Genomic DNA, 20,684 nt, shown 5'->3' with positions numbered 1-20,684 from the left:
GGAGGCTAACTTGACATGAAGCATGGCAAAACTTTTGTATTCCTACTCTGAAAGTTACTTATGTAGTAGGATAAACAGTGTTCACAGATGTCTGTGTTACCAGGGTGGCCCATTTACATCCGATCTCGCTCGAAGATATATTAGATTAATAAGGCTGATTTTATGACCAATATAATTTATATTCACGAATACCTATTTTTATTAGCACAAGTAGAGATTGGGAAGCAAATTTCCATATATGTTAAATACTAAGAGCAAGAATAACTAACATTCGTAAAGTGTGTTACACTTTATAAGCATACATTACCCATAAACTGTTCTTTAGAAGAATATTTATTGCACTTTCTTACTCAAGAAGGCACTCCGTTTTTACACTATAAACATCTTATGAAAATAGATTCTTTTATTAGTTTCCTTCCTCTCTTCCTCTCTGTCTTTCCTTCTCTCCCTTCCTTCCTTCTTTTTTTCTCTCTTAATGGGAAAACAGCCAGTGATGTTTGTGTGTGTGTGTGGAACATGTGTAATTGCCTATCACACATTTCTATTAGAAAAGGAGCTGTAACAAGCAGTCGAACATGAGTTTTGGAATATATATCCTGCCTACCAGTGCTCTTGAGGAAAATGTAAGGTTGCAGAAATCATTTCATGCCCTGTATGTTTTCAAACATAAATCAGGAAAATTGTTAGCGAGTTATAGCTCTTCTTAGAGACGGTGACTATAGTGCTATAGTAAACACAGGCTATATATTTTTCCAAGTTATTATGTTTGGAAAGAAATCCAAAGTTGGCTCTTTAGAGGAACCGTTTAATTCAGTTATCAGAAATTCATTTTCTATTTAATATGAACATTTATTTCCAAGGGTTGCAAAAATGGGACATAATGCCTGATGATCCTTTAGATCCATCACCTTCAGAGTTAGAAACTTGCTCATTTTAGCTAATGTGTAAACTACTGAACATCTGTCTTCAGTTAAGAACCAGTCAGAACAGTCCGAGGTAGAGTTGATAGTCTGATCTTTTACCCTCTTCAACAGAGAGCAGCAAAGCTTTGCCTCTGTCTCTTCATTTCTAAAAGGGAGAGGTTTGACTTGATGGTCTCCAATGCACTTCACCCTTGAATTAAATAATTGATTAATAATGAATGAACCAATGAATTATATTCCTGTCTATTTCTATTCTGTAAAACAATTACTGACTAAAATATGACCTTATGCCATGGCCAGAAATACTAGTGTGTGGAGTAGGAATTGAGCTCAGGTTTAGTGCCTTGATAAGAAAGCTTTATGAAAATTTGACACTCAAATTTGCATTAAAATATTTCATTTGCAGGTCAATGATTAGATATTCAAAAAACACGTTTTCTACAGTAAATAATCTTAAATGCTGATTACTAGGTTAGGCCATAAAAAATTATGTTACTTTTATTAGAATTAAATATTGTATATCAGTGATGAAAAAATGTGAAAAGCAGTTCTGCTATGATACAAGTGATAAACATAATAAAAAGGCAATAGAATTGAATGTCAGTTTATCACTTATCTAGAAACCAGAGGGTTGAGGTTTAAGAGAATGCGCATGTAACTTCAAGTTAAAAAGATGGATTACAACCATTGCTGAGTCTCTGAGGGGGATTTTAAGAAACTTTCGGGATTTTTAGCAGTTGGTTACAAAGTCGGTGGCTTCCTCCCTCCCACCCCCAATAGTGTAACATTAGCACTCTTTCTAAGATTGTCACCTGTGATGAGATTGGTTTTTTTGACACCCAAATGCCTTGAAGAGCAGGAGAGCGAGGGAGAATGGAGAGGAAAATTATTCTATGAAGTAATAGTCTAAGATGTGAAGAGAAGAAAAGGTAGAAGGTGGTTGAAGGTAGAGGACAGAGGCATATCTGTATTTGTGTAAGATAGTCTGGTCTGCATTTAACTGGTCTGTGGAGGAGAAACCACAAGGAAAAAGAGGGCAGTAAATGGCTGCACATTCCACATGTGTTAGTGACATGGAAAAGCTTTGGGAATTGGAGTTAGAGCATCCATTTTGAAATTTGTGCTGGGCCACTTATTGCCTGTGTGCTTTTGTAACGTTATTAAATTCTCTGAATTGGTCTTATCTGTAAAAAGTTGAATAATAATATCCAAGATAGTTGTAGGAGTGGAGTGAGACCCATGGGTATAAAAGTGCTTGGAAACTATTTTTATAGGGGTGGGCAAAGGTAGGTTTACAGTTGTTCATATGGAAAGACATCTACACTAATAAAAGAGTAACATGCAAATTAACCATCACTACACCCACAATCCATGCCCACCAGCCAATCAGGAGTGAGTATGCAAATAAACCCAACCAAGATGGCGGCCAGCCACGGAGCGAGCAAAAGGCTTGGGTTTCCCTGGCAATGGAGGAAGCCAAGCTTTCCGCCCATTCTGGCTGGCCCTGGGCTCCACTCAAGGCTACTAAGTTTTAATTATAGAAGATAAATAAATCCCAACAAAAATGGTTGCAGCCATGGAGCAAGCAGGAGGCTTGGGTTTCCCTGGCGATGGAGGAAGCCAAGCTTTCCACCCCTTCTGGCTGGCCCTGGGATCCACTCAAGGCTACAAAGTTTCAGTTATAGAAGATAAATAAATCCCAGATCCCAGGGCCTCTGCTTGGGTCACCGGGGGGTGTGGCCAGCCTTCAAACCACCACAGGCCCCTCGCCCAGGCCACCCCACACCCCAAGGGAACCCCCACCCTGATCCGGGATACCCTTCAGAGCAAACCAGCTGGCCTGTGCACCAGGCCTCTATCCTATCTAATAAAAGAGTAATATGCAAATTGACTATCACTCCAACACACAAGATGGCTGCCCCTATGTGGTCAAAGATCCTGCCTCCATGTGGACACAAGACGGCCGCCACAAGATGGCCAGCAGGGGAGGGCAGTTGGGAGGGACCAGGTCTGCAAGGGAGGGCAGTTGGGGGCGATCAAGCCTGCAGGGGAGGGCAGTTAGGGGTGACCAGGCCAGCAGAGGAGGGAAGTTGGGGGTGTCCAGGCCTGCAGGGAAGGGCAGTTGGGGGGGACCCAGGCCTGCAGGGAGAGCAGTTGGGGGGACCAGGCCTGCAGGAGAGGGCAGTTGGGAAGGACCAGGCCTGCAGGGGAGGGCAGTTAGGGGTAACCAGGCTGGCAGGGGAGTAGTTAGGCATCAATCAGGTTGGTTAGGGGGTGAACAGGCTGGCAGGCAGAAGTGGTTAGGGGCAATCAGGAAGGCAGGCAGGCGAACAGTTGGGAGCCAGCAGTCCTGGATTATGAGAGGGATCCTAGATTGGAGAGGGTGCAGGCTGGGCTGAGGGACACACACCCCCGTGCACGAATTTTGTGCACCGGGCCTCTAGTAATACAATAGTAAGTAACTCAAGAATAAACTCTGTTTCAAAACTGTAAACCTACTTGTTGTTGAAGGTGGTGAGGAAAGTCATTGGGTCAACCAGTTCTCCATGCTGACCAAGTTTTAGGCCATTTGTTTTCACTCCAGAGTGGTCTTTGATAGGCCTGTTTCTTGTCCACTGTGGCCCCAGAACTGTGCTAGATATTTTACATATTACTTTATTTAGGGAGGAAGCAGGAAATAGTATGCAGCTGGCCACTTAAATGCAGCAAGCCTGATAATTCTAACCTAAGTGATGCTAATATGTGAGGAGCATGTTCAGTTTCCTTTACAGATGGCCACAGCTTGTATAAATAAACATGTGAATGACTGAAAACAAAAACAATATATTGAATAATTGTTTTCTTTGTCTCAAACATGGCCTGTCCCTTGCACTTCTGCATTGGCGTTGATATTCATCTGAATTTCCTGCATTTTTGTTAAGGCTGAAGGAATCATTATTTGGCAGTAAATCCTCATATTTAATAATATAAATTCCATTTAAAAAAAGATTTCCAGGATATAACAGCACTAATTAATGTAATACATGAGCTGAACTCCAAGTTCTAGATTCTAGACTGATCTCTTTCTAGAATATTTTCTTGTTTTTAATGTCTGATTCACTGATAAATATCTAGCCAATTCTTCCATCGGAAATGGATTACATTTCAAAGCATAAAACGAAGCAGTAGGTCAACAATTATTCAAGACATTTGGGCTGTGTGTACAGACAATATATCTTCAAAAGGCAAATCCAAAAATCTGCTTGGATCCTCCCTCAGAGTGGCCATGTGTTAAGTATTTGAATGAGATGAGTCAAGGCATTTGAAAGCGTTTAGTGCTTCATGAAAGAGACTACACAAGTTCCGGGAGGCAAGGAGGAATGACCTCGCATGTGGCCAAGTGCTTGAGAGGAGCGGCCGTGTCTCACATGACTTTGTACCCCCTCCCCTGTGTCTGGCACCGTGCCCGATTCCTAGAGGAGACTCAGTCAATGTTTTTAAATGCATGGGTGCCAGGCACTGTGGCCAGCCCCTGACATATGTGAGTATGTGATTCCTTAAATCTTCACAGCAATCTTGTATGGTAGCTGCAGTGTCTCCATCTCATAGATGAGGAAACAGAAGTTTGGAGCTTTGAAGCAACTGCCAACCTCATGCAGGTAGCAAGTAGTGGGGCCAGGATAGGAAGCTAAACCCATTTGGCACCAGAGCCCAGTCTTCTCATCACGTTCTGTGAGCTCTTGGATGTCAGGGGTTATGATTACTTTTGAACAATAGGCCCCAAGGTGTGCCAAGGCCTTCCTGGGATAATTCCCAGGCTGTGCAGGCAGCTCCTGGGCTGGCGTTCAGAGAATTGGAAGCACATGGCCCTGTGATGCTTGCCACGTTGAACGTGGCCTTTTGTTAAACTGTCAGTTCTGATTTCTGCCCTTTGAAGTGAAATGCACAATCTTGAGAAAATATCATATAATAGACCATCACCTAGACTTGTCGTTGGGATGGAAGGAAGAGGAAGGGCAGGGAGGAACACAGAGAGTAAAGTGACTAAGCAATGACAGGGATTGAGTTTGCTATGGCAACCAATAGCCCCCACCCCCTCTGTCTCTTATGAGTTGGCAAGGTCTAGAATTTTTCTTCTCCCTCATATTAAGGGTGGTAAAGAGGGTGACTCCACTCCTGAACATTCTATACCATATCCTGTATTGTATTGCTGTTCCTAGTATTGCCATAGTCTTGGGATCCTAGTAGGTTCTACTAGTAAAGTTCATAAAGAATAATAAGAAAATGGTCCCCAACCAAACAGTCATGTTAAAAGTCCGGCCTCTAAATTTGGAAGCAGCATACAGGTATTGCCTGACTGGTGTGACTCAGTGGTTGAGCATTGACCTATGAACCAGGAAGTCACATTTCTATTTGTTGTCAGGGCACATGTCTGGGTTGCAGGCTGGATCCCCAGTGTGAGGCGTGCAGGAGGCAGCCAATCAATGATTCTCCCTCATTGGTGTTTCTCTCTCTTTCTCCCTCTCCCTTACTCAATAAAAATATATTAAAAAAAAAAAAAGAACTGGGTACTATGTTACCCATCCCTAATTATATTTTCCTCAATGTATTTGTGAGGAATGTCAGGGGAGTCATAAATTCTCAACACAGGATTAGTATCATGTGGATTTGAGGGTTTATAGACGAAAGAGAGAGAAATATGTTTTAGAAATGGGGACTCAGTTCTTAAATCCCATGAAGATATAGCCCGTGGGAGGTCAGGACGGCAGAGGTCAGGGCTGTGTGTAAGATAAGTCCAGGGAATAACCTCAGCATCATCAGAGGCTTGTGGGTGGGTAGCTGTGTTTGGTTTCCCATGGAGCGCTCTGGAGGTGAGACCTGGTGGGGACACATTCCCCCTCCCCCCGCCCGGTGGTGGAGGCTGCCCCGGTGAATTGTGTGAAGTTGTCAAAGGTTGCTCTGCTCTCCAGCACTTGGCACCGGCCCCGCTGAAATGTGATGCCATTGGTTTTCAGTAAAGGTTCCTTTCTGCAGGGCTGCAAACACGGATCAGCTGCTCCCGTGTACACACAACCCGGGAGCAGACCAACCGGCACATTCCCAGCAGCCTCCTGCACCCCGAGACTGTCCGAGACCTCCTCTGCACGCAGGAACTTTCCTTCTCGGTTGTCAGATGTAGCACCATGCTGCTGTCATCAGATCCCAGCTAGGCTCCTGGCTGCACGGGAGAGAGGCTTCCTTAAGACATTTGTCCTTGAAACTGCACCAAACTCTTGGAAGAACCCAGAACGTGTGAGTATGTGCGATTTAGGCAATAGTGCAGGGCTGAGCTGCAATCAACCCTTATACAATATCCGATTAGCAGAGCAGGAGGGCTTTCTCCGACGTTACGTTACATTCATTTTCAATTCGTTCTGAGGAAACAAATCAATTGTAGCTTCTGATACAGTGACTTTGCAGTAGATGGGGTTGTGGTGTGTTAGCTTTAACTATTTGCTGTTCTCACTTGGCATTGCAATGTGACTTGGGGGACGATTACTGAGGGGGGGCAGTAAACTATACAACTTCTCCATGTTTACTGGGGATGATAAGTGTCAGTCATGTCCATCTCCAGAAACAAGTTTGCTTTGGGGGAATGTTTGTAAAGAATTAACCACAGAAATTCACGGGCAATTGAAGGAATTTGTACTGCTCTTGCTCTGAATAAAGCATATTAGATTGCAGTTTTAATTTACTCAGAAAGAGTACATTAAATTCCACTGAGATTTTTGTTTTAATTGATCCCTACCCAGAGCTGTCTGTTTGGTGTTTTGCTGTCTTGCATGCCTCTATGTGAGTTCCTTGCTGCGATTGCAGTCTGCTTAAACCTGTATGTAGGTGCTCTCTCTCGATCCTCAGAACACTCAGGTGTGATAAACGCTCACAAAATGTGGGTGGGAGTGGTGGGTGTGTTTTAAAGGATGGTCTTCATACTCTCGAAGGTTTTTTAGATGCACAATGTGAATGGCTGTCAGATGTTGACCACAGATTGACTATTCTGAGACTCTCAGTCCAGTCTCAGCTTGTCCACTTTGGGAACTCCAACCCAGAAAAGCCCATGCCCCCTTTCTATCAATTTTTCATATGCGCCAATACCTACGTCCAGAAGATTAATTTCTCTCAGATTAGCCTGATTGATAGCTGGACTGTGGTTTCCTAAGAGTTTGCTCTCTGTAACCTGGAGCAGAGCTGCATTCCATTTACCTAGTGAGTGTGAACACGGGTAACCATGGATCCAGCCACCACTAACCGCCCATGCAGCGACTCGTTGTAAACAATACAAATGAGCCCAGAGAGCAGAGGCAACCAGACATGAAATGATTTTAATAGAAATTACAGTAAAAGGTCATGTGATGTGGTAGCAGCTTCTGTTCAGTTTTAAAGGGAAAGTCTTGCTTTTCTATGTGTCTCCCCCACCCCCTCATCCAACACATACCCATCTCCCACCAAACCAAGTCACTAGGTCTGCAAACTTGGCCGTTCCCACTCTCTGCTCCCATGGAGAAGGGTGGCAACGTGTGGGGACTTGTGGATTTTCACAGTAAGTGTCTCTATTTTAGAAACAGAAAGGTAATCCGGGGACTCCAGGGCTTTCTTCCTGGAAGGTTCTGCTAACTGTGGGCTAGTGGTCCTCTTGCTTTGCAGGAAGAGGAATAGGTAATTCCGTCCCTTAGCTTTTACATATTCAACTGCCTTTTCTCACCCTTTTGAAATCTCTGGGGACTTGAATCTCAGTCTTTCTGAAAACCGTTATTCGCTTTCCAAGCAACTTCTGCAGTATGGTAATGCAATATGGTAATGAGCGCCCAACCCCACCGTTTTCATCCACGCAGACCTCTGCTGACTTCTGCACGGACCAGGCCTTCCAACACGATTCGCCTTTCCCTGGGAGACATGGTGTCTGTCTGCGTGTGGTTATGACTGTGCTCTTACACTTGCCTTCAGCTGAGACCCTTGAACAGTTTGTGTTAAGTGCTCACCTGTGGTTTGCTGGGTAGTGACACCAGCTTTGTTTAGTAAAAGGAAACTAGGGAAGAAACTCTAGTCATCAAACTGAGGAGGCAGGGGACCTAAAAAGCCGGCTGTGGAGGGTGGGCCTGGTGGGTACTCAGCGTGCAGGAGCGAAGGGGCTCGGAATCGCAGTCTCCGACAGCCACAGGCCCTGGGAGCAGAGCTCTGGCTGACGGTGGTGTCTCAAGGTGAAACAGACGTGAACGGCTCTCCTGAGCCATACCTCCTCCTGCACAGCACGTGATGCCAGTGAGCGTGTCAGCATGGAGCAAGAGGGAATGACGCGTTCATGTTTACCTCCTTTCAAACGTCTAGATATTTCTCAAAAGATGCATAATTGTACATCTATGCTGAAGAATAGGATCTCAGGTATTTATTTTCCTATCAATACCGCCACTACAATAAATTCAATCAGCACATGGAAAAAGCATGAGGGTTATAGTTGAGAAGCTCAGTAGTTGTAAGAGTATCTCCCTACCCCCTTCCCCATCTATACTTAGGATTTGTTTCTAGCAAACTCTGTTGGATTTTTTTGTTTGTTTTAAATATATTTTTATTGATTTCAGAGAGGAAGGGAGAGTGAGTGACAGGTAGAAACATCATTGATGAGAGAGAATCATTGATCAGCTACCTTCATACTGGGAATTGAGCCTGCAACTTGGGCATGTGCCCTGACCAGGAATTGAACTATGACCTCCTGGTTCATAGGTTGATGCTCAACCACTGAGCAAAACCGGTCAGACTCTAGCAAACTTTTGTTTAGACGTGTAAGTGTTAACATAGTACTTATGGTAAAACTTTTTTTTTTTAAATTAAGCTTTTTTAGATGTTGGCATGCCTGACTGCATACTTAGACTGAAGAATGCTTCACAATGTCATGGTTAACTAGGGCCTCCTGGTTTGTTTGCTGTTTAGAGAATATCTTCACTTATCAAAAAGAAACAGAAAAAGAAGCTCCAATAATTCATGTTGGGGCAGGCGGGGGGAGAAGTACTTCGAAGCCAATGTGGGAATACAAAGTTTAAGTGAGGATTTGGGTAAATTATAATAAAACTTATTGTTTTTACTTCCCCTGGCTTTGCTTCTCCAAGGCGAAGAACAGGAATAGTGTCAGCCTCAGGATGGTTAGGAGTGCATTCTTTGGAGTCAGACATGGGTTGGAGTCTTTGCTCTGGACCTCACTGTGTGTGGGATTGTGAGCAAAGTGACTTCACCTCTCTGAGCGTCCAGACCCTCAACTGCAGATTGAGGAGACAGTGCACCCCAGTGGGCAGGTGAAAGGGTTAAGTGAGATAATGTCTGGCATTTCATAAGTACTTAATAAACTGTTGTTACTTTCACTATTAGTTTTGACTGAGGAAACAGGTAGTTAAGTAGAGTCCTGTCATAAATATTGGGTCAGACAAAGACCGTTCACGTCATAGCGTGGTCCTGTTCTAGGGACAACTGCAGTGTTTTATCACATTTACTAAAAGCCAAATTAGTATCTTATGACAGTGTATTTTCATGTATTTTTTTTTTTGCTAAACAAAAATATTTAGGAAAATTAATTGCTTTTTAAAAAATATATATTTAAGATTTGTCCTACACAGGGGTGGGGAATGTCTGGCCTGCTGGGTTTATAAGGCTCGTGAAATAATTTGGTCTGGCCCTGCCAAGGCATTATGGCTGAGTTCATTAAATGTTTGACCAAATAGAGCAGGCTGATTTTTAAGTTGATCATTGTGTATGGCCCACAAATGATGTTATAAATATCCAAATGGCCCTTGGCAGAAAGAAGGTTCCCCACCCCTGTCGAGGGTGTTGAGGCAACATGCACAGTTTATCCATGACCCTGTTGCCTAAGTAGATAGCAGGAGGACATTTAAAGGTATAAGAAATTCATAATTACATGTATCCTAAAAGCTTAAAAACAGTGGTTACCAGTTGTTCTTAAAGATAATGGTATACACTAAAGAGCAATATTAATTAACAGGCAAGTAACATGTAGGTTGTATGTTACCAAGGAGACAGGTCTAGAGAGGATTGTACACACACACACACACACACACACACACACACACACACACACACGCTGTGGCCGTTGACCTTCCTGGACTCGAAGACCTCTGATTCTCTTTCCTTCTTTCCCCTCTTACTTCCCTTCTTCCTTCTGTCCCTTCCTGTCTTTCCTCCCCCCTTTTCTTTCTTCTTTTTGTCCTTCTCCCTCTTATACATTCTCTCAGCTACATAGCATTTCCTTTATCCTTTGTGAATCTAAAAAGTTCAGAGAAGAGAGGAAGCGGGACCTGAGACCCACGGTCTTTTTATGTTGCTCCGGTTTTATAAAAGGCAACTTTAAGGGGAGTCAGAAAACTCTGTTTTTCTTTTTGCTGCTATTGAACTGGAGAGGCACCTCTGAAGAGACCCGCACACCCCAGGGAAGCTCTGCTCACTAACTATTTGTTGATTCATTGATTAACTGGCAGGAAGGGAAGGGGCCTCGCCCATGGAGACTCCCTTAGTAGTGAGAGCTTTGAAACCCCAGCTACGCTGAGCAGTAGGGATGGCTTCTCTGTGACCTCCCAACAACTAATCTCCTTTAAGAACTGAATCAAAGCAGTTAAGGGGTTTTGTCAGATGGATTTTTGCCTACAGTTGGGTTTTTGGCAGTTGTGTGTGGAAGGCAACACATTCTTCACAAGGGTAGGAATCTTTTTTTCCAGAAAGGAATGAAGATGAGATGCCAGCAGATATCTCTGGAGAGGGTCCCTTGTTTATCCCTGGGACCATTCAGGCGGGGACAGCTGCTAGGTGGATGACTTTCTCACACTTCCCAGCCAATCTGCTTAACCACCCTTGTCTGATGGTCTGGCCAGTAAGCACACCAATGCGGTGGGCTCTTCCTTACAATCTTCTCTCCCAAGGGCAGAGAAAAAGTCTGTGATTGGAATTGATGTCATCTGAATAACAATGGTATTTTTTTAAATTAGTTTTTTTCCCCATCCTTCTACTCCCTTCCCCTTTAGCAGCCATCAGCTAAACTGTCTCCATATTTATGTGTCTTTTTCTATTTTGTTTTGTTTACTCACTGGTTTTGCTTTTCTTAGATTCCACGTATAAGTGGAATCATACTGTGTTTGTCTTTTTCTGCCTGACTTATCTCACTTAGCATAGTACCCTGTAGGTTCATCCACGTTGTTGCAAATGGCAAGATTTCATTCTTTTTTATGGGTCAGTAATATTACATTGTATAGTCTATGTTTTACTTCTTTATCTATTGGCACTTAGGTTTGATTCCGTATCTTGGCCATTGCAAGTAATGGTATAATGAACTTAGGGGTGCATATGTCTTTCTTTGAATTAGTGTTCTTGTTTCTTTATAAGTGGAATTGTGGGTAATGTGGCTGCTCTATTTAAAAATTTTTGTGGAATCTCCACATTATTCTCCACAGTGGCTGCACCAATTTGCAATCCCAGCACCAGGGCATGAGGGTTCCCTTTCCTCCACATCCTCGCCAGCACTTGTTTGTTGATGATAGCCATTCTGACAGGTATGAGGTAATATCTCATTGTAGTTTTGATTTGCATTTCTCTGATGATTAGTGATGTTGATCATCTTTTCATATGTCTATTGATCATCTGTGTGTCCTCTTGGGAGAAACAATTATTCAGGTCCTCTGCCCGTTTTTAAAAATTGAATTGTTTAGTTTTGATCTCCCTCCCTCTCTCTCTCTCTCTCTCTCTCTCTCTCTCTCTCTCTCTCTCTCTCTCTGTGTGTGTGTGTGTGTTGTTTGACTTCCTTATATAGTAATTTGGATATTAACCTCTTTCGGAATATATCATTTGCAAATAGGTTCTCCCATTCAGTAGGTTGTCTAATCACGTTGCTGATGGTTTCCTTCTACGTGCAAAAACTTTTTAGTTTGATGTAGTTCCATTTGTTTATTTTGTTGGTTTGTTTCCATTGCCCAAGGAGATGTATCCTAAAAGATGTTGCTAAGAGTAATATCCAAGAGTTTACTGCCTGTGTTTTCTTCTACAAGTTTTAAGGTTTCAGGTCTTACATTGAGTCTTTAATCAATTTTGAGTTTATTTTTTTATTTGGTGTAAGAAAGTGGTCCAATTTCTCTCTTTCCCTCCCTCCCTCCCTAACCCTCCCTCCCTCCCTCCCTCCCTCCCTCCCTCCCTCCCTTCTTCTTTCTTTCCTTTTTTTTTTTTTTTTTTGCATGTCTCTGTCCAGTATTCCCACCACCACTCACTGAAGGTTTGCTGTGAGGATTAAGTAAGATTACATACGTATAGTGAGAGAGAGAGAGAAGTATGAGTAGATACGTGTCAGATACACTGAAGCAACCTTGGAGGTGGATGGTCTAGGATCACCATATAATTTTAGACATCATTTTGTCCAAGGCAACACAATAAGAGATAATGAATTTGGAGATTTACACTATGGTATTTTACCTTTAAATCCAGTAGAGTGTCCTACTACATTAGGTTACCTTTTTGACCTAGAGACATAGACACATGGAGAGGACAGAGAACAAGTACTATGACATGGGGACAAATGAATTTAGAATCACATTTTTGCTTTTTCACTTGTCAACACTGGAGATTTCCTAAAGTCCTGTCGAGCTTTTGCAACTCTCAGCGCAAGTTAGATTAATCTATATGTAGGAGACTATAGGTGGTTAATATTTAATGCTTTTTTTTATAGAGTAGTTTTCACTTCTCTTATTGAATTGATTTTCAAAAAAAATATTGAGCTAAATAAGTCATTTTCTTTCCAATTTTGTAGATGAAGACTGAGTAATGCATAGATAATATCCTTGTGATCATAGCCATTCATAGCATTTATGAGAGTCATCCTCTGGTTTTTGACCCTCCAGATAAAGATTCTTCTCTGTACTGTGAGGGTGTCTTCTAACTGGTGTGGTTATCATGTAACCAACTTCTAAGAAGTTGGGGATACCCAATGGAGCGCACACACACCTGTGGATACAACAGGGGCCTTTCTGGGAAACAGAAATAGAGGATGATCTTCTTATGCAGGTGTTGCTCGCTCTCTCTCTCTCTCTAATAATAAAAGCATAATATGCTAATTAGACCGGACATCCTTCTGGACGACCTTCAGGATGAGGCTGGGCCGGAGGGAAGCCCAGGTCCCAGGTGCCAGAGGGAAGCTGGTGCTGGCAGCCGGGGGAAGGAAGGCCAACTCTTGCACGAATTTCGTGCATCAGGCCTCTAATATATATATATATTTCTATTGATTTCAGAGAGGAAGGGAGAGAGATATAGAAACATCAGTGAGAGAGAACCATTGACCAGTTGCCTTCTGCACACCCCCACTGGGGATCAAGCCCACAACCTGGGCATGTGCCCTGATCAGGAATTGAACCATGACCTCCTGGTTCAGAGGTCGATGCTTAACCCTGAGCCACACAGGCCAGACTTGCCTTCAAGTCTTCAGTGCCAGCATCTGAGCTTTAAGGAATGATGTAAGGGCTAAGGTTTAGGACATTCTTGTTTCCCCAGGAATCCGGCCTGGGCACTGGAGAGAATCTTGTGCCCTCTGTGCTCTAGCTCCCTGGGGTCCACCAGATGCTGTGGGCTGCCCCAGACAGTTAGTTTCCTGCTGCTCCCACGATGTGTCCGACTGGCTCTCTGTCTGTTCAGCAGATGGAGTTCCCCTCTGTGAGGTGCTTTCTGCCCTCCTGTTTGCTTTAAAGATGTGGGCTTGGGGAAGTACAGGGCACCAGGAAAAGAGGAGGGGCCAAACTGTTGTGTGAGAAGTGTGAGGCAGTCCAGGCAGAGTGGAAAGAGGGGATTGGGAAATCCTCATAAATTTCCAAGGTTAGGCCAAGGTCAGACCACCTTCTTAAATCCCTTTAAGCAGAATCCCTAAAGTTAGGCCACCAGGAAAAGGCCCTAAGTTCCTTCTTGGAAAACATACTCGGTAGGTGCCCAATTACCATTTTCCAGCGTTTACATGAAGGAGGCGGAGATGAGAGATTGAAAGGAGAAAAATAGTGATGGGTGTCCACTTTTTCCTTTAGAGAAGGTCATGGAACCATGTGACCAGCTTTTGAAAAAAAGCTGCCTGAGAATAACTGTGCTTGTTGAAAAATAATGGTTTTCTTACCGCGTCCACTGAAATAGCATGCAGAATGACTCCTTTCCACTGTTTCTCTAAATGTAGATATTTCTTCTAATAATACATGATATTTGTGTAGTGAAAATTTATGAAGTCACAAATTATCATCTTCGTTTTACCGCTGAGTTCACTCAGCAAGATTAAGTGGCTTGTTCATGGTAACGCAGCCTGTTCGAAAGAGAGCAGAAGACTGGAAATTGGGGTTTTTGAATCTAGATCTGGACTGTTTCTGCCTGGTAGAGATCCCAGTCTTGGAGGAGGGTTGGCGCAGGGAGGACTAGAGACTGAGTGTAAAGGAAGTTAGGAGGGGGAAAAGGTGTTAGAAGAAACAACTTGGAATGTCATTTTTGTGTGTGTTGGGTGTGGTATCTGTGATTCAAGATGGTGCATAGATTCTGAATTTATATTCAGCTGAGAAAAGGATGGAAAAGGGGTAGGAATAGGGGAAGTACCTCTCCCTATCCGGGCCTGAGGCTACCCTCTCTTTCTGAGTTCAGGAAATGCAATCTCTGCTTCTCAGAAGATGGAATTGAGGCAGCTCTAAGCAAAAGGGAAGTGGCCTTGTCCATGCAAGCCAAGTTCCGTGTTTGTCTGTAGTCCCCCCCACTTTACCACGTAATAGAGGAGTAATCTCTGTCAGTCATATACACTGAGTGGCCAGATTATTATGATCTCTGAACGCATAATAATCTGGCCACTCAGTGTATATCCTCTATAATAAAAGGATAATATGCAAATTGTCCCCTCGACCAGAAGTTTGACCAGCAGGCATGCCGGCCAACCACCCATGTCCCCTCCCCCTGGCCAGGCTGACCGGACCCCACCCATGCATGAATTCATGCACGCCTCATACACACACACACACACACACACACACACACACACACACACACACTGAGTGGCCAGATTTTTATGCGTTCAGCGATCATCATAATCTGGCCACTCAGTGTATATCATCTTAAAAGGGAAGGGGCATGCCCTGGTCGGTGTGGCTCAGTTGTTTGGGTGGCATGCACTGAAAGGTTGTGGTTAGATTCTTGGTCAGGGCACATGCCTGAGTTGTGTTCTTGATCCCAGCTAGGGGGCATGCAGGAGGCAGAGGATCAATGTTTTGCTCTCACATCCATGTTTTTCTCTCTCTCCCTCTCCCTTCCTCTATCTCTAAAAAAATAAATCAATGAAAAATCTTTTTAAAAAAGTGAAGGGATAACTAAATGAGATCCAGTGTGTAGATAGACAATATAGCATTCCTTCATCAGAGCAATGCACATAACACAGACTAAACTGCATTGGCCTGAAGCTTGACTAAAATATGGCATTTTTCCCCCCTCTTTGGAATGAAACCTTGTAAGTCCTGTGGATATTAGAAGGTGAAATGAATGTGTTTTCTCTCTCATATGAGCTCTGTGTTACTAATATCTGGTAAATAAGGTCCAAGCATAGCTCTGTGTGGTAGGGTGAATTTATTGGCTTGGCTTAATTCTAAGACAGTGATTTTCAACCAGTGTGCCATAAGAATTTTTAAAACATGCAATAGCTGACTGTTTAGTCAGGGGCACTGACCTCTTTTCCCTTAGACTGTCAAATAAAAAAATGACAAGAGCCAACACAACAATAGTCATCCAGTGCGAATGAATCAAAATCATACCTATTTTTCTGTCAGATCAGCCAAAAAATATATTTTTTTGGTGTGCCTCAGAATTTTTGTAATTAGTTTATGAGTGCCATGAGATGAAAATCGCTGCTCTAAGACTCTGATAGAGAAATTATGTATTTGATAATGGCTCTGAAAGCTTTAAGGTAACCAGATTCCCAGTAGGAAGTCTGTTCAAGCTATTATGAATGCTTCCAAAGTACAGTATGTGCCTTGGAGAATGAACTCACTGGTGTCATATAGATGCCAGCTTTTTGCCCTCAAACCAGCATTAACCAGTTGCAGCTACCAGCTAATATTTCAACATCATCTTTATAATATTAAACTATTAGTCCTCAGATAGAGAACAAATATGTTCAGTTAAAGGATGCATGCTCCAATCAAAATGAACATGTACGCAAGAGCTGTACTCTGTATTTCTCTCTGTTGGATTATTTAATAATCAACTTACCTTAGTAAAGTCTCACTTTTAGAATCCTAAAAATTACAGGCAAATATGGACTACATTCATTTGCTATGTCACACAGACACAGCACACAGCCAAGGTAAAAGATAGAGATGATCAATTCTTATGGATCTCATGGTGCCAAGCGTTTAAGGCTGTATTATAGGAACTTTGTAATTATTGTGGGTAATCTTGCAGAAAATTAAATGTGGAGTTTGCATATATGAGGAAGTTTGGACTACTTTGCTCACCATAGCTTGTTAGGACTAAGCACCTCACTGGCCCCGGCAGGCTTTAGGTCTCACTTCACTGCTAGCAACATGCTGTTGGCGGCATAAGTGAGATCTTTGGTGGCGGGGGCACACCACCTTATGTTGGAGCTGTATTTTAAATAACCGTGCCTGTAGTTTATTTGCCTGTTTCACACAAACTCTAGATCAGTATTTCTCAGCTAAGAGCAAATTTGCCTCCCAGGGGACATTGGGCAAAGTTCAAAGACATGTTTCATTATGACAACTGGATGCTACTGGCATCTGGTAAGTAGAGATCAGGGATGCTGCTGAACATCCTAGGACGCATAGGGCAGCCCCTCACACAGCAGAGACTTGTCCAACCTGAAACATCAACAGCATTGAGGTCAGCAAGCCTTGCTCTACACCCTTCCAGCGTTTGAAAGGTAAGAGACGAAGTAGTTGCTTCAATATTTTCAGACTTCTTTTAAATGGCTGATTTCATGATTGGAATTTTCCCAACGGGATTTAGAATAAAGGTGAAAAATACAAACGCGTCACATATTTTCTAGACACAGTATTTGGAATGTCATATGTGTGTGGCTAACTGTGCTCCCTGTAACAATTGCCATCCCAACAATATCAATAGCTACGACGAACATAGCCAAAGGGTCTGCCCGTATACTAAGCTAATCCTCAAAGCAACGGCATTGAGATCCCTGGCCGTGTCCTTCAGTACTGACTCTTCAGTCCTCGAGTCTGTCTGAATAAGGGGCGCTCCTGGCAGCAAGTGTGAGGAACAGAGCAATGACCATATATATATTTGGAAAGAGGAAGGCTTGCTTTTTCTAAATGCCCCTGGTTGCTGAAGCTTCTATTCTATGGTGCTATTATCGCTAAAGTGCTTCTCTGGGAAGCTAGGATTGCCATCATAAAGCAGGTTTATATTTGCTTATGGAGGGAGAAGTCAAAAAGGTTTGATAACTCCCCTCTTGCCAGTTCTGTACCTGGTCTCGTGTCTATCTGTCTTTTCCTCTCCGATAACCATTCTCACTGAACTGGCCTTCGGGTTGTATGTAGATGACAGAGAGTAAATAGCCATGCAGTTCAGCCTTGTAAAAACGAAGTGGTCGCTCACACATGTAGCCGTCACCTTCTAGCTATACCTGTCTTCTGTCCCATTTCCAAAGTGCACAGGGGGCCATGAAGCTCTCCCTTTACAATGCCACCATGAGCCCGACCAGTGTGGCTCAGTGGCTGAGCATCGACCTATGAACCAGGAGGTCATGGTTTGATTCCTGGTCAGGGCACATGCCCAGGTTGTGGGCATGATCCCCAGTAGGGGATATGCAGGAGGCAGCCGATCAATGATTCTCATCATTGATGTTTCTGTTCCTCTCTGAAATCAATTTTAAAAATATATTTAAAAAAAAGAAAAAAAAGTCATCATTAGGGTGGGTTTGAGCCACTAACACCTCGTGTGTGAAAGAAAAATAGGTAAAATTTCTCTAGGCAAACCTCTTGGGAGATGCTTCAAGAACACATTTAACAAAGGAATTTTCCCTGGAAATGCCATGTAGGAAGTCACACTCCCAGTGGGGATTGTGTGGGAAGGGGGATGCTATCTATCTTGGCTGCTTTCACACCTATTGGGGGTTTTGCGTCCAAGGAATCAGGTTTGTCCTAGCTAGACATCTCACCGTTGCCGAACTGGTCTATTGTATTAAACCTCAGTGGCCATCAAAAACCAGGAAGGAAAGCATCACAAATCACTAGAAATACATCAGCATTCTGAGCAGCAGAATTTATGGGGCACTAATGGATATCCTAGGCTATTTATCTTTCTAGTAGCAGTTGAAACACCTCTGCCTTTTTCTTACTGTAAAAGGCCTTTCCATCACGGACCTACAGGGTTCTCAACTGGACTGGAGTTGGAGAAAAGGGGCGTTCTGGTCCCCGTGTTCTTTCATTTCTTGCTCTCTTTGCTTTTTGCCTCTTTCCCTTTCTCATTGAAAACCCAAAATAGAACATAAGAAGGATCTGTTTAAGTTTGGGGAGTCTGTACAGAGATGGTGTGGTTGAGGGAGAGCGTGGGATAGAAAGAAGCCCTCTCCATGTATTCTCTCATCTCCTTCTGTTTCCAAGGACCGGGAGCACTGATTCATTCATAGCAGGCTTCTCGGGGTCTACAGGCGATTCCTCCACGCAATGCAGATAAGCTATTTTGATCATCAACTTCCAGTGAAATTTATAAAGAATGCTCATGCTGCCCAGCCTGTGTGGCTTAGTGGTTGAGTGTCGACCTGTGTACCAGTAGAGCACAGTTCGATTCCCAGTCAGGGCACATGCCCAAGTTGTGGGCTCCATCCCCAGAAGAAGGTGTGCAGGAGGCAGCTGATCAATGATTCTCTCATCATTGATGTTTCTTTCTCTCTCTCCCTCTCCTTTCCTCTTTGAAATCAATAAAAATATATTTTAAAAAAAAGAATGTCCATGCTTTGGAAGATGCCTAATATTTTCCATGTATTATCTTCACCCCTTCTCAAGCTCCTGGCCTCCCCTACTCTTGTCCTCAGTGGAGGAAGGCCTGATATGCAAGTATTCCATTGGGGGCTTTGTCTGTTTCGTATATTTTACATCTCAGAGATTAAATGATGTAAAAACACAGAAAATATACAAAGGCCCACTTGTAATGGGTAAAGGGTTTGGTGGTGTCTGGGGTCACACTACTGTACATACTACTAGGAGACTTGACTTAGCACTTTGTAAAAACTGTAGTCCAAGGACTACCAATTTAGAAACCCCTTTGCGCTCATGGAAATTCAGAGGCCAGCCTCCAGCCCAGTGGTTTGGACAAGCACCTCTAGAGATTGGGATCCAGTAACCTGTATTTTTAGAAACACCTCATGTGACTTTCATAGACTGGATTCAGAGTTTGAAGAGCACTAGGTCAGCCAGTGTCTCTCTGGCTCCGTGATCCACTTCCTCCAGCCACGGCATCGAGAAATCCACAGGATGGTCTTAGCTACTCTGGTCCAAGGTTCGTCTCACCCCGGCGGAGTCTGCATCTGAGTCTGTTCCCTCGCTCTCCCAGTTTACTAGCCGCAGTCCTTTTTATGGTAGACCCCACGTGGTTGGGTGACCTAAATGATGTGATAATGAGGCCGGACCAAAGGTCACCAGATTGTTAACATGTGTGAGGAGCTTGTAGGGCTTAGCCTATCAGGTGAGGGAAAGGTTAGCGCACCAACTGTATCCACACTTCAAAGCACGCAGCTAGTTTGCTGCACTAACTTAATTATCTGCGCTATTGATATCTTGAGCAGACACATCTAGAGCCTAGATCCAGTTACTTCTCAGTGGGAGGCAGCAGGAGGGGGCTTGTGCACTCGCCAACTTCCTAAAATGCTTTTGAGAGTCAGCTGGGCTGCGCAGTCCTCTCTTGCTCTCGGATTAAATATAAAAATAACTATGTAAAGCATATCATAGTTTTCCCTGTCTGCTGAAACTGCAATCTCCTGTGCTTTTTCTAGAACCCATTAAAGAGGGAGGACATGAGGAGGGGTAACAGTGGGTAAAACCCCCAAGGCCCACGCTCCATAGTCTCACTGGGGGAGAAAAGAGCCGGCCACATGGCTACATGCTGGTTGCTTCTGATTGGCAGAGTGTTGGTTAAATAGCAAGAGCCTTGTTTGTTCTCACTCTCGTTGTTCTTCCAGCTCTCAGTGGCCACATTAATGTTTTTGACATCTTCACCGGAAGCCTGGAAGGGAAAGAAATACAACCCAAACCAGCGGATGTTTGCATTGCCAAGGCCATAAAAGGGTTGGATCTGAGGAAACATTTGAAACTATAGACTGAAGGGAGGTATTTGTCTCTACCTGATTTTGGCTGATCCAAACCAGCCTGGTCCCTGTGGCCATGAAGACAGTAGCTGGTTTGCAAACACTTTCAGCCTCTGCCCTCCCTCTGTGGGGGCTCCTGAGCGTGGATTTGCTCAGCCAGGGGCTGCTGTAGCTTTTGACCTTCTCATAGGGAGCATTTTTGCCTGCATATGCCTGAGTGGTGTGCATTATTATTCTTCTTTAATTATTATTTTTAAAATTTCAATTACAGTTGACATACCATGTTATATTAGTGTCAGATACACAACATATCACCTAAACACTGATATCACGCATGAGGTGATCATCCCAATAAGTCTAGTGCCCCCCTGACACCAGTCATTACAATATTATTGACCATGTTACCTGTGCCGTACTTTACATCC

General features: G+C 43.5%; 1 protein-coding gene across 8 annotated transcripts in view; it reads left to right on the top strand.

Moving 5' to 3' along the window:
- The window catches only part of ESRRG (estrogen related receptor gamma), a 429,120-nt gene that overhangs the window by 6,115 nt on the left and 402,321 nt on the right, over positions 1-20,684 (top strand). Inside the window, exons 2-3 of one of the 8 annotated variants that reach the window (XM_079763440.1) lie at positions 5,937-6,192; positions 11,387-11,485. The exons of 2 other annotated variants lie outside the window; for them this stretch is intronic. In XM_079763440.1, coding sequence (XP_079619566.1) covers positions 11,421-11,485 — 65 coding nt within the window. In that variant the 5' untranslated portion in view covers positions 5,937-6,192; positions 11,387-11,420. Of the gene's footprint in view, positions 1-5,807; positions 6,195-11,386; positions 11,486-20,684 lie in introns of those variants that run through there. 5 more of the 8 variants (XM_079763439.1, XM_079763433.1, XM_079763447.1 and 2 more) reach the window with 5 other exon arrangements.

The sequence above is a fragment of the Cnephaeus nilssonii genome, assembly GCF_951640355.1.
Source record: "Cnephaeus nilssonii genome assembly, chromosome: 23".
NCBI lineage: Eukaryota > Metazoa > Chordata > Mammalia > Chiroptera > Vespertilionidae > Cnephaeus > Cnephaeus nilssonii.
The sequence above is the reverse complement of the archived record's forward strand: the minus strand, read 5'-3'. Positions and strand labels throughout refer to the sequence as shown.